At 42.7% G+C, this 13188-nt stretch overlaps 1 protein-coding gene across 1 annotated transcript in view; it reads left to right on the forward strand.

Moving 5' to 3' along the window:
- Positions 1-5497: 5497 nt before the first annotated feature.
- The window catches only part of LOC306913850 (dynein axonemal heavy chain 2-like), a gene marked incomplete at its 3' end in the record, with an annotated part of 263300 nt that continues 255609 nt past the window's right edge, over positions 5498-13188 (forward strand). Inside the window, exons 1-3 of the mRNA XM_079490662.1 lie at positions 5498-5765; positions 9158-9363; positions 11227-11312. Of these exons, the coding sequence (XP_079346788.1) occupies positions 9165-9363; positions 11227-11312 (285 nt within the window). The 5' untranslated portion in view covers positions 5498-5765; positions 9158-9164. The remainder of the gene's footprint in view (positions 5766-9157; positions 9364-11226; positions 11313-13188) is intronic.

The following is a 13188-nucleotide window of genomic DNA, read 5'->3' on the forward strand; positions in this document are numbered from 1 at the left end:
AACACGCATAAAATGTGAGTGCACACAGTATGTGTGTGTTTCTGAGTACTAAAAGACATATTTTTCAGTTGAGAATGTGTCGTTTTCTTTTGTTGTCGAAGTATAAATGGCCTGCCACCACCACCATCTTCGGCTGCTTGCACTTTAGCAAGCCTCCATGATGCAATGTCATGCGGGCCAGTGCTGTAGAGTTGTGTGGGGTCATTTGGGGGTCCGGCCATGGCGCAGTAGTTCTCAAACTTTGTTGTGCCAACTAAGGACCCCCAAATTGATATATTTGGCCACGGACCCCCATCGGAAAATGTTTTGTGCCAGGGACAACCACAAGAGAAATGTATGAAAAAAATTAATCAAAATGTTTCAATCATTACACATTGTGAGCTTGTAGATCTGCTATTTTCAAAACATTATTTGAAAACTTGAAATAGGACATTCTGTATAATGAGTACTTTTTCTTTTGGTACTGTACTTTATGTACATTTTAATTCCAGACTTTTACTTGTAACAGAGTACTTACAGTATATATTGCAGTATAGAGGGTATGCGCCGCGTGACATCATCATCATCAGAGCCGGCACCTCCTATAGGCAGAGCAGGCCGTTGCCTAGGGCGCCATGATGGGAGGGGGGTGCACCCACCAAGGATGCATATGTTAGGACAAACCCTGCCTAGGGCTCCAAATTGCTCACGGCCAGCACTGATCATCATCATACCCAGAAGGTATGCCTTCTGGCCTTGACAGCCCACATCCAAACAGAAATCTGATTGCATTAAACACGTTAAACTCACTTTGCCACTCATTGTATGCATGCACATACACTCTATTGATACTTTTTATCTAAAATGTGAGTGCTTACTCCACCACTGACTAGAGTGATGATGTACAGTTGTGCAGGGTGCTATAGGAGAGGTAACACGCCTCACATGATGCGAACAGCAGCCCCAGGGAGGAGGAGGCTTGATGACGGCTCCGGGGGTGTATGGCTGTGAGCACTTCACATTCTATTCAGCTCAACACACACACACACACACACACACACACACACATGCACACACACACACACGGATTCATTCATTGACAGGGAACAGGTTAGTACCTTTAGTGGAGTACTATATGCAATGATGTAACGTAGTGCAATGTGATGTAATGTTTCTGTCAGTCAGGTGATGGTTTTAAACACTTCATCATCATCATCATCATCATCATCATCATCATCATCATCATCATTCGAGTACACTCGAGATCTGTGACACGATAAGCTGCTTGGACTGGTGGTCTAGTTCATTCCCACAGTGAGTCCTGTTCCCTACTCGGAACATCTGGAAATGTGAGTGGTCTTGTTCCTCTTGATGGGCATTCATACTCCAGTTTTAGGAGATAAATAAGGTGACCAACCGCAGTCATCGTGAAAACTACATGACGTCACTCCGTGGTGATAAGCGACTCACCACTCATATAAAGCTCACAACGCAACCCGATGCACCCAAATATTTCTCAGTGTCTGATTTGTAGCCTGCAGTTTAATACCAAGTGGCTGGTCCTGGTTGTGTGGATGCAATTTTCTCTCTTGATTGAAATTCCAAAATGGAATTCTATAAGCTGGTGATTTAATGGTGTCTGGTGTTACATTTGCATTGTCCATATAATCCCTGCTCAAGTCCTCTTCAGATGCTGAACTCAATTTTAATTTTATACATATACTATACGTTATGGGAAGCAAAAAAAACCCCACAATGGATACCAAACCCTGCAACTTGTAATATCCAAACAAGAATACAGTGAGTATATATAGGCCTATAGGACTGAATTAGAAGTAATTAGTATTACCACTACTACTGATTGGAAAGTATGCAAATTATGTAGACAACGCATAATGTAGAAAATACAAACAAACTACTGTAACAGACAAGAAATAAAGGACAGAGGCATGTATGGGGAACCCGGGTTCCCCATTCCACATGTATGGGGAACCCGGGTTCCCCATTCCACAGGCACGTACTGTACGTTACCAGCCGACTAAAGAGCCATATGGCCCAATGGGCGAGTAGCAACGCAGCCTACAGTTGTCCCCTAACCTGGAAGCGTGTCCATGCGGAGCTGTCGACTACTAGGTTAGGGTCTGTGCCGCCCGGGAACATACATGCAGAGGTTACCCATACACACCGCTGCCACCAATGTAGCCTCAGCCGGGAGGCGAACCCGGGTTCCCCATTCCACAGGCCTGTACGTTACCAGTCGACTAAAGAGCCATGGCCCAATGGGCGAGTAGCAACGCAGCACTGTATAGCCTACACTATGATACCGGTATGTGGTCTCCACTATCCAGTTTTGTAATGGGTGATTCATTTGATTATATTGTGATTTATGGATTGTATGTGATATGTATCTATGTGATATGGTATACAATTGAAGTTGTTATTTTGTTCATGTAAGGTCTTGATCTTGTGCTCTGCTCTGTGGGGTTTGTGATCTCAGATTGTGCATGTTAATTGCACAGGTAATCTGTAATATCACATGAGCAGAGCCACACTGCCAACTATACATGCATTACCAGACTGGATTACCAGCCAAGGTGCCTGGACCGCTGAGCCACGGCCCAGGCCTGAAGTTAATGTTTTAACATCATTACAATCTTGTTTGGCCAATACTTTGGAGACCCACTTGCAATATCGTCACGGCCACACCAGTGAGCCCCAGCCCACAGGTTGGGAATCGCTGATCCGAATGAAATTACTTGCACAGAGCAGCACTAAACCATTAAAATGACTGCTGATGACCGGCGGCACCAAATGAAGGTGTGCAACATTGCCTTCAGCTTCGGCTTCCGTGCGAATTCCTGCACAGAAAACAAAACAAATAATTGCTTTGTTTTAAAGTGATGGATCCTATCACCCGATACCCAAGTATATTTATTCAGCCGGTTGTGCTGCCTGCTATAGCCCCTCAAGTCTTATTGGCGGTTGGAGTTGAAGGCCAATTTTATTCAGACTAAATCTTTTGAGGGAACCACGCTGCGATTTAATTCTGTTTGCTGAATGTTATTGAGGGGTTATTGAGTTTCCTGCAGCATACTCTGTGGCCATAGGGCACAGCCTTGTTTGGCGATATGGGTAATAGAGTTGAACCATATTATGAGTGCAGAGTGATGGCTTGACACTATCACCAAGAGCAGAGCTTCACCCCTTTTGAAAAGAGCTTTTTTCTAAACATAATTTAAGGTCTAATCTGTTTTTAAATTGGAGATGATGAAAAAAAAAAGAAGATTGACCCTGAAAGCGCCCTCCTCCCTCCTGCCTCTTTGGGTTTCAATCCCTTGAATAAGAGGAAGAAATGCAAGCGAGCAGCAGAAGAGTGACAGTACTTATCGTTTTACAGTTAAAAGACACAAGTGGCTCCGTTTCTCAAGGGGTCACCCAGCAGATAGAGCCTAAATGGAACAGGTGCACTTCTATTTACAGTCTGGTGGTCTCGTTAAATGCCTTGAGATAGAGTATGTCGGGCAGAAACCACTTATCTCCATATGTCATACCTTTTTGCTTTTATCTTAATTTATTTTTCATTTCATATTTTGTAAATGAACGCCCTACTTGTACACACTACAGCGTCACACAGTGGTGTCAAAAGGAGCCGATCCACATGCTCGAAACGCGCGCGAAGCGACGCATTTCAAGCTTGTCGATCTGCTACTTTTGCTATTTTTCCAATTTGAATCCTGAAAGGCTACTGTTTTGGACAATCGAGGTCTTCACCCGACAGTGACGATGTGCTCGGCTACGTGGGGTATACAAAAATGCCAGTTTTTTTGAACATGTGCAAGCACTTAAAAGGGAATGTCACTGCATCATGTTGACATTTAGAAAGGATAACAGGGAACTTATAACAACATGGGTGTAATTTGTGAGATTGCGATGACGAATTTGTTTGAGCCGCAGCTTGTCTAAATACAAAAGATATCTATAAAATCCCCGTCAGCCATAAATTAACCAAATTATTGTTTATATGTAACACTTAAACGTTATCTTTAAAGCATTTTAGGAGCCCTGGGGTCCACGACGAGTAACACAAAAGTAAAACAATCGCCCACACAGCTATAGCTACAGTATAGGCCTAGCCTTAGCCTCGGTCCCAGGCTTACTTTTCTGCGAAAAGAAGAGCCTGGTCACAACGTAAGGCAAAGAAGCTATCGGCGTACGTATCCTCCGGAACATCCATCAGATGTATTTCCCCCGGATACGATATTTCCCCGACCAATCACAACACTTGTTTCATTTGCGGAGAATGTAAACTGATTTGTAAAGCATCAACGTCATTTCCTTGGGAGATACTTCCGCTAAAATCCCGCAACTTCCGATGATAGTCTTTTCAGCGTAGGTCTTGCCCAGGGTGGCCTAGCCTGGATCCAGCCCAAAGACCCCGCCCACTCTCTGAGTGGACTGCGTCTCAAGAAAGCTACAGTCTGATAATCAGGCTAGTAGGCCTCTAGTTTTGACCACTTGAGCCCTAGCCTATTTGTATGACAGATAGCGAAAATAGCTAGTCTAGCTCATATTTGTGACCTTGTAGATTGGCTATTTTCACTCTTTTTGGGGTTTTGCCATGCCCAAAATAGGGATGCCAGGTTGAAAGTATAAGTAATATAGCCTTGGGAACCAAATAACCAACGGTTTACGGACCATGTGGTCTATAGGTCAGGAGCCAGGGGTCATTATGTCCATAGTCACTATTGATTTCCTTTTCTTTTTTTACACACCAATCTATTATAATGTTATTATTTTGATCATAAGACCCAATTACTGAATGCAAAAGTCTCCCAGATTTTCTTCAAAATATGTACACGCGCGCACGCGCCACACACACACACACACACACACACACACACACACACACACACACACACACACACACACACACACACACACACACACACACACAGTAAAGAAAAGGAAAGAAACAACGACATCAACGATAATACTAATTTGAAAAATATTGATTGGGCCCATACACAACAAATATGGAAAATATTGGCTGGTTAAAGATAAGTGATTTCAGGGCTCTTTTGAACTGGTGAGGAGACACATTGAAAAATAAATAATGTAACCATGCAATTTTCTCAACAAGTTATTGATGCTTTATCTACTATGCAATTATTTATTTTAGAAATATCATTTTATAGCAGGCTAAACATTTTCCAATCAATTCTAACTTATGTGACTTGAGGTATTACTCTTAGCCTGTAATCCTGGATATTTTTGAAATATTTCACTACAGATGCATTTTGCTACAGCTCACGTGCCATGATCCTCTAAGTGGAGTCAGTGGACTAGTTTAACACTGAATATGCAGCTATAAAATGTTAAATAGGTCAAAGTAATTAAAATAATATAGCAGAACCATTGCTTACCAGTTCCAGCATGGGCAAAAAAAACTACCCCATGTATGCGTCAGTTTCTATGGAGATGAGTCTACACACCGGTGTTGTGCCAGGGCAATTAGCAGCAGCTTTGTTGCGTGGTCAGACAACGCCAGTTTAGAAAGTTATGTTTTTTATGAAGCTACAACATTTGAACTTTTATATACTTTGACGATTGACACGGACATTTTAACGTTTTAGAAAACACCAGATAGCTTAGTTTTTCGTGGTTCTCAGTTGGCAGGACTCCAGTTTTTACCTGAACTGATGACAACAGTAGCTGCTAATTGCTATAGGCTAGCTAATATATTAGTTTTTAAAGTTACACCTGCTGCACTCCACGAAGACAATAAGGTACAGTACAGTCGTAGTCTGAAGTTATAATGGGTGTTATCAAGGGACGAGAGAATGGTGTCATGCATGGGAGAGGAGACTGGAAAACAACACACTATGCACTGGTGGACACTGGACAACTAACGAACTAACTAGACCAGTGGTTCCCAAACTTTTTCATGTCAAGGACCCCCAAATTGACACTAATTAGCCCGCGGACCCCCATTTGAAAATATATGCCAGGGGCCATCCATAAGAGAAGAGTTTTATGGCTCTAGCAGTGATTTTCAACCTGTTTAATTTCAAGGACCCCTCAAGGACCCCCAGTTTGACATGCATTTAGTCTATGGACCCCCCATTTAATGGCATTTCTATCTCTGGGACCCCCAATTTATAATGTAAAATCAATGTTATTTTAACTCTGAGAGCGTACAAATGGAACCAAATGGACCCGTTAGGGTTCATTTGTTTCCATTTGTACTTTGGTGAGAACTTGAAGTGAGTACATTTGAATACAGCAACTGATATTCACAAGACAATGTACACCACTTTTGAATACTTTTATGTTTACCATTGAGCTAATAGAGCCTGCCTAAGTTTGCTCATGGGATAAATTGAATCTTGACCAACAGGTCAAAATTCGTGTCAGATTCTGTCTAGGTGAGACATATGACAGTTGGCACAATCTAAATGTCCCAATTAGAAGAGCAGGGTGAGAAAATACAACCAAGTTATATAATTATGTAACATACTCTCCATACAGATTGAACAAAATTACATTTTATTCATTTAAAAGAAAAGTTATGTAGTGCCACTTGAACCCATTTTGGGTGGTATACTTTAGGTATACTTTAGCTATTGAAAAATAGCAGATCTACAAGCTCATAGCGCGGCACCGAGTGCCACGCTATGAACTTGTAGGTCTGCTATTTTTGAAAAATCGTAAAAATGTGGCGCAAATCTTTTAAATATATATTCTTTCAAAGTGAATGTTTTTAACTCAGGTCTAAAATGGATTAACTGAAATACAAATTTGACTGAGCAACTTAACTTTCCAAGTACTGGGGGGGTTGAGTACTCTCCATCCCTGGCTATATCTGTTTTTGAAGTTACACATACTGTATAGCAGCACATGCACATTCCACAAAGGCAATAAGGTATTGACAAAAAAAAAACCTGTCATATAGCCTGACATAATAATGTGTTTTTTACCAAGGGATGAGTAATGCGGTGACGTGTGGGAGACTGGAGAACAGACAGACAGACTCTCACTAAGCACCTACTGTAGCAATAGCTCTTCTCTGTCTGTAAGTCCATTGTGTTTTCCAGCAGCAGGTAGTTAATCTGCCTCCAGCACACTGTCTCTCCTGCAGCCAATATTAATGTTATTGATCACTGTCAACTTACCTGCCGTGTGAAGTTGCCACGCTGGCGTTCCGTCTCTCCGGTGCGAATGTTTCTTTTTTCATTACTCTTTCTCCTCCCTTCCCCCCCCCCCCCCCCCTCCCCTCCCCTCCAACAATAACCTGTATCCTTTATTGCACACAGTCGTTAGAAAGTGACAACTTGGGGGGAATCAAAGTTTCAATAAAGAAGTGGACCGCTGCTGTGGGCTTTGACAAGTGGCGTGGTTGTGGCGAAGCAGAACGCAAAGAAATAACTGAGGGAGAGGGAGACATATCAGTCCTACCAAGATAAATAGTTCATGAAGTTGTTGACTCCAGCATTTTATTACTTTTGTCTCTGAATTTTCCGCCTGCCTGCAGCTCCATTTGCCCGCAAATTGTTCAGCACTCAGCCCATGGGGAGCCTGTCAATCGGGTGTAGTGGAAAAGGGGGGCAGTTTAATATTGAACTCTGCTGGCCTTTTCCAAGGCATGATGCAGAAGTCTGCGGGGTGGGGCAGGCCCGCAGTAACCTGACTCCGCCAGATGGGGCAGCAGAGAGTACACTGGGTAGGCAGCACTGTGTATGCCTTGATCCCGCCTCTAGCTGACGCTGATTGGCCAGGCCGTTTTGTGGCCGGAGCATCAAGTCTGCCTGAGAGTTCCCAGATGGGAGCAGGAGGGGGGAACCCAGTGTACTCTCTGCTGCCCCATCTGGCGGAGTCAGGTTAGCGGGGCAGGGCCCTTTGACATAAGTCTGATTTATACTTTCGGCCACCCGCCAAAAAGAGCAGATCTTCAAGCTCACAACGTGTTGCACCGTGAGGCATTGAGAGCTTGTATATCTGTTGTTTTTGGCAGGGACACAGTAGGCAAGCGCTAGGCGCGAGTCACACAGGTGCTTCATACATATTGTAGTCAACACAAGCCGGGACTTCAGATGCGTCCATTTCCCATGTTGCCCTGGTTTGTAGTTTGTTTGACATATGGCAGAGTTTTTGGCTCACTGAAAGAAAATTATAAGTGGAATAGAAGTTTTTGAGCTATTTCGTCTTTATTTTGATAGGACACTGAGAGAGATTGGAAACGGGAGAGAGATTTGGGAAGTGACATGCAGCAAATCTGCGGCACACTGAATTGGACAAAATAGTTATTATTTCTGTTGTTGAACTATCAGGTGAGCCATTGGGAGCCAAGAATGACACGCGCACGAACACGCACACTTAATAATTTATTTATGTCCACACACACACACACACACACACACACACACACATGTGCACATAAACACAGCTGATGTGTTTGTGCATTTGCAATTATCACCACAGGTATGGAGATGAGGTTTCTTTTGAAAATGCTACCGAGTCTATTTAGTGCTTAATGAAAGGATGTAGCCTCATAGCCAGTGCATTCATTCACACCACTTTAGTGTAGCTATGTTAAGTCTAGCTTGTGTGGTTGCTATGGTAACTGCAGTGTTGCCTTTTAATGCTATTGTGCATCTAGACTTGACATGTTAATGAGAATTGATTCTGTGATTTTCTGTTTTAACAAAATATGGGTTTTCCGGTTATGTGATTGAATCTAATTGCTTATTGTTTAATTAAAATTGGTATCCTATAGGCCTATTTGTCATGAATATGCGTGCTCATATTTAATGTTTGATTTATATTGTACAGCCTATCTACTTGTACTTTGTTGTGTCAAATTTGCTATGTTGTTAGCTGAGGTGCAAAAGAAACAGCTCTTTTTTCCAAATGACTCAGGGAGAGCCAAGTCTCACGCACGCACGCACGCACGCACGCACGCACGCACGCACGCACGCACGCACGCACGCACGCACGCACGCACGCACGCACGCACGCACGCACGCACCTACCTTTATCCTGCTGTCCCTATTTTGGGCACGTCATGAAGATTGCTGACAAAAGCAGATCTACAAGATCACAACTCGCACCCTTTCATCCAGCCCTGTGCTCTTACACCTTTTTCTTTTTTTCTCTTCTGTGCTTGCCGATGCCATTATAGGACCCCCATGGCAGACGCACGGCCACGTCCCCCGGGGAAGCCGCGGGGGTCCGCCAGCAGCAGCAGCAACAGCAGCGCCAAGTCCAAGAGGAGAAGCACCAGAGCCAGCGTGACCCCCACAGCCCCCCGCAGCCCTGCTGCCCCCCCACCGACCCCCAGGCCTGCTGCCCTCCCCGAAGAGGTCCTGGACACATCGCCCCCTGAAGGTACTGTATATAGAGCCCACAAAAATATATAGCACACATACTATATCGTAGCTGCACCGATGTAGTTATTTAGTCACAAGCTCTTGTTAATGCTAAAAAACTAAAGTTTTCAAATAAATGTAGTGGAGTAAAAGTGCAATATTTGGTTCGGAGATGTAGTGGAGTACAAGTATTGGAAATTGGAAATACTCAAGTGAATTACAAATACCTCAAAATTGTACAGTACTTGCAGTAAGTAAATGTACTTAGTTAGTTTCCACCACTGTATGTACAGTACAGTGTATACGTATATAGGCCATGTGTTGCCCATAAACACCCCCCCCACACACACACACACACACACACACAGCTTAATGTTATGAATACTTGCTTTGATATGGTCTCCAGGAAAGTATTGAAGTGACAAGCTATAGCATAATTATCCTGTAAATACTTTTCCAAAATACCCAATTATGCAATTACATGATTGCCTGTGCACATTTTGACAAACAATTCTCCTGTTCTTTTCATCAGCTGTCTGTAATTTTTTTAAATCTTGATTTATACAATAGCACAGCAGAGCTCAGCACAATTATATCAACCTTGAACCCCAAACTGCTGTCAAAAGTAATGATTGTGCTCAAAATAATCACAAAAAAGAGAGAGGCTACATTATTCTGACAATGCGAACCAGATGTATTTATGAAAATTGGTGTCGCTGCGTCACTGCATTTCCAGAGGCTTTTCATAATGTCTTGTTGCTGTGTGTGTGTGTGTGTGTGTGTGTGTGTGTGTGTGTGTGTGTGTGTGTGTGTGTGTGTGTGTGTGTGTGTGTGTGTGTGTGTGTGTGTGTGTGTGTGTGTGTGTGTGTGTGTGTGTGTGTGTGTGTGTGTGTGTGTGTGTGTGTGTGTGTGTGTGTGTGTGTGTGCGTGCGCGTGCGCGCGTACTAGTATTACTATACTTAAGTTGTGAGGGCCAAATGTATCGACGAGTTGTCAGGACCATTATGGGCGGCAGTGGATCAGGGGTAGAGTGGCTAGATGGGAACCGGAAGGTTCCCAGTTCAATGCCGGGCTCCCCGGGCCCAGAGTTAGTGTTGAACTGTCCTTGAGCAAGACACTGAACCCCTAATTCCCCCCGATGAGCACGTTGGTGCCCTGCATGGTTTCCTCCGCCATCAGTGAGTGTATGGGTGAATGTAATGCACATGTTGTTGTGTAAAGCGCTTTGGATAAAAGCGCTAAATTTGACCATTTACCATTTTCCTGGTCTTCAGAAGAAAAAGGGTTGTTGTTATGTCTGTTATTATGATCTACATGTAGCGTTATGAGATTTTACAGTATGGTACTATGGTATCAAACAAAATACAGTATACCACAGTATAAAATAATAATAATAATAATAATAATACAAATGTTTTGATTCTTTTTGAGGGACTTTCTTTTTTTGGTACTACGGACCGTAACATTTACTATACTGTATTGTAGAGACCTTCTGTGAAGATCTAAAGTATGTTTGTACTGTCTCTATCTGTTGGTAAACATTCTAAAGAACAAAAAGTCGCAACGTGACTTGAACCCCAAACTGCTGTCAAAAGTAATGATTGTGCTCAAAATAATCACAAATATGGCAGCATATGCACACATTATGCATATGCATAATGCATATGCACACATTATGCACATATTAAAAGAAATCATTAAATACTGCAAGCACACAAATCTAATGGTATCAATGCTGTGGCTGTTGATGCCGCGGTAATATGGTATACCTTTTCATGCCTACGTGTGTTAAATTGCTACTAAAAGGTTGATGTCCTAGTATAGTAATTGTGTGTGTGTGTGTGTGTGTGTGTGTGTGTGTGTGTGTGTGTGCTTCCATCAGTCACAGAGGAGAGTCATTCAGAAGAAGAAGTGAATAATGGCCTTGCGGTGGTGGAAGAAGAGTTTCAGGAACTGCACATCAGCCAGGTAAAGCCATCAAGCTGCTAATGGAGACTTTGTCAACGGTGAAAAATTGATTGTTAGCCTTTCCTCCCGAAACCACCGGTGGTGGCATTTTGATATGGGCCAACGGTAGGGTTACGCTAAATGAGCATTGCAGCTGGACGTCAAGTATAATGTAACAGCCCTCGGCTTTAAGCAGGAAGTCAGAGCCGCGCTGCCGTTTTTCTCCCCAACGTTCGAATGCTTAATCTATGATCCGTCATACATCAGTGTCGCAAGCTCAGAGCACGCCGTGGACGTGGAGCGTGTCTCAGCTTGTAGATCGGCAACTTTCGGCTTGTGATAGCGTCACACAACCACGTATAAAATATGCCATACAACTTTCATTTTCACTTTAAATATTTGCTCTGAACTTAATACTTCACATATGTTATTGCTGTGATCGGGGTCGACCCAATCAGTATTTGTGAACATGTAACAAGCCCCTCTTCCCAAATCCAGAGAACCATAGAAACCAAAAACACAGGCCCACGTAAAAAAAAAAAGTTATCAACCACATGCTCTGTGCTGGAACGCGTCCATAAACGCTAAATGGGAGACTTGAGTGTGCGGGCCCATATGTTTGTTAAAGCTTTTACGACCAATTGAACCTCATCCTATGGTATTGATATCCCTGCTCGAGCAGAAAATTACACTTATCCGCAGAAAGTACCCAACACCCGACTCCGAGTCAACTTTTCCATATTTTGTAATTGATTCTCAGCACATTGGCATGACTTCACAGATTAGATGAGGGGGCACCTTCGCTTTCTCTTGGCACAGAGAGGCTGTTGTCTATCCCCGGCAACTGAAACTATAAACTTTTTCTCAAAGGCGGAACGAATTGAATATTTATTGAATCACCCTTTATGCATCCGTCATTTAGCTACGCTTTGGTTGCAGCGGGTGACACCACAGCTTATCGCGGTTATTCGCAAACTGTAATACAACGGGCCGTGAACCTGAACTACCCCACCGGTGCTTCTGCGAATATCTATCTACCCATCCTTCTCATGTTTTTCTTTCTTTAAAGCTCACACTTTCCTTCGCTTTAAAAGAGCCGGCGGCGAGTTTCAGCTCATATCTGGGGTGACACTGTGTAGAAGCAAGCAGAATAATGCCTGCAAGACAGGGTGTTTTTACTAGTCCCCTTTTAAACGAAAACCAAACTAGTGGACCGAGAACTTAGAAGTGGATGAAATGAAAAGGGACTGAGTTCTTTTTTGCGTTCACCTTGTCAGTCTATTTGAAAAGCGTCCTCTTTCTGTTCACGCTATTGTACATTTTTGGGTCAGCACAGGGCGATCTGTCTACGGCAAGGGATAAAATACAATGGTAAAGAGTGAATTCAATGTGGATAGCCTTGTGTTCACGATACACTAACCCAATCTGGCTTCCCTTTATGGGCATGTCACTATAGGCAAAAATAATTAAAATGGAAGATATTTAGCTATTTGTCATATTATGTCATATACTCAGTACTCACACCACCTTCCAAAGTGGTCAGTTAGTTTCAGATTGGTTTGAGTTTTTTGGAATATGCACAAAAACATAGCTGAATCACAGGTGTAATAACAAAAGTGAGTACAATTCTTTGTTGTACAATTTACAATTTAGGTATTTAGCAGACGCTCTTAATCCAGAGCGACTTACATTAAGCAAGAACAAAAAGCATGGGAATACATCACATATGTAAAATGCATTTATCGCGAAACATGCGTAACCTAAGAACGTGACTAGAACATATCTATATAATGACACTATACATAGAAACTATAACTAGAACATATCTATATAATGACACTATACATATAAACTATACATATATGCTATACTATGCTGTACATATATACTATGAAGT

This window comes from Electrona antarctica, assembly GCF_951216825.1.
Source record: "Electrona antarctica genome assembly, chromosome: 21".
NCBI classification, from domain to species: Eukaryota; Metazoa; Chordata; class Actinopteri; order Myctophiformes; family Myctophidae; genus Electrona; species Electrona antarctica.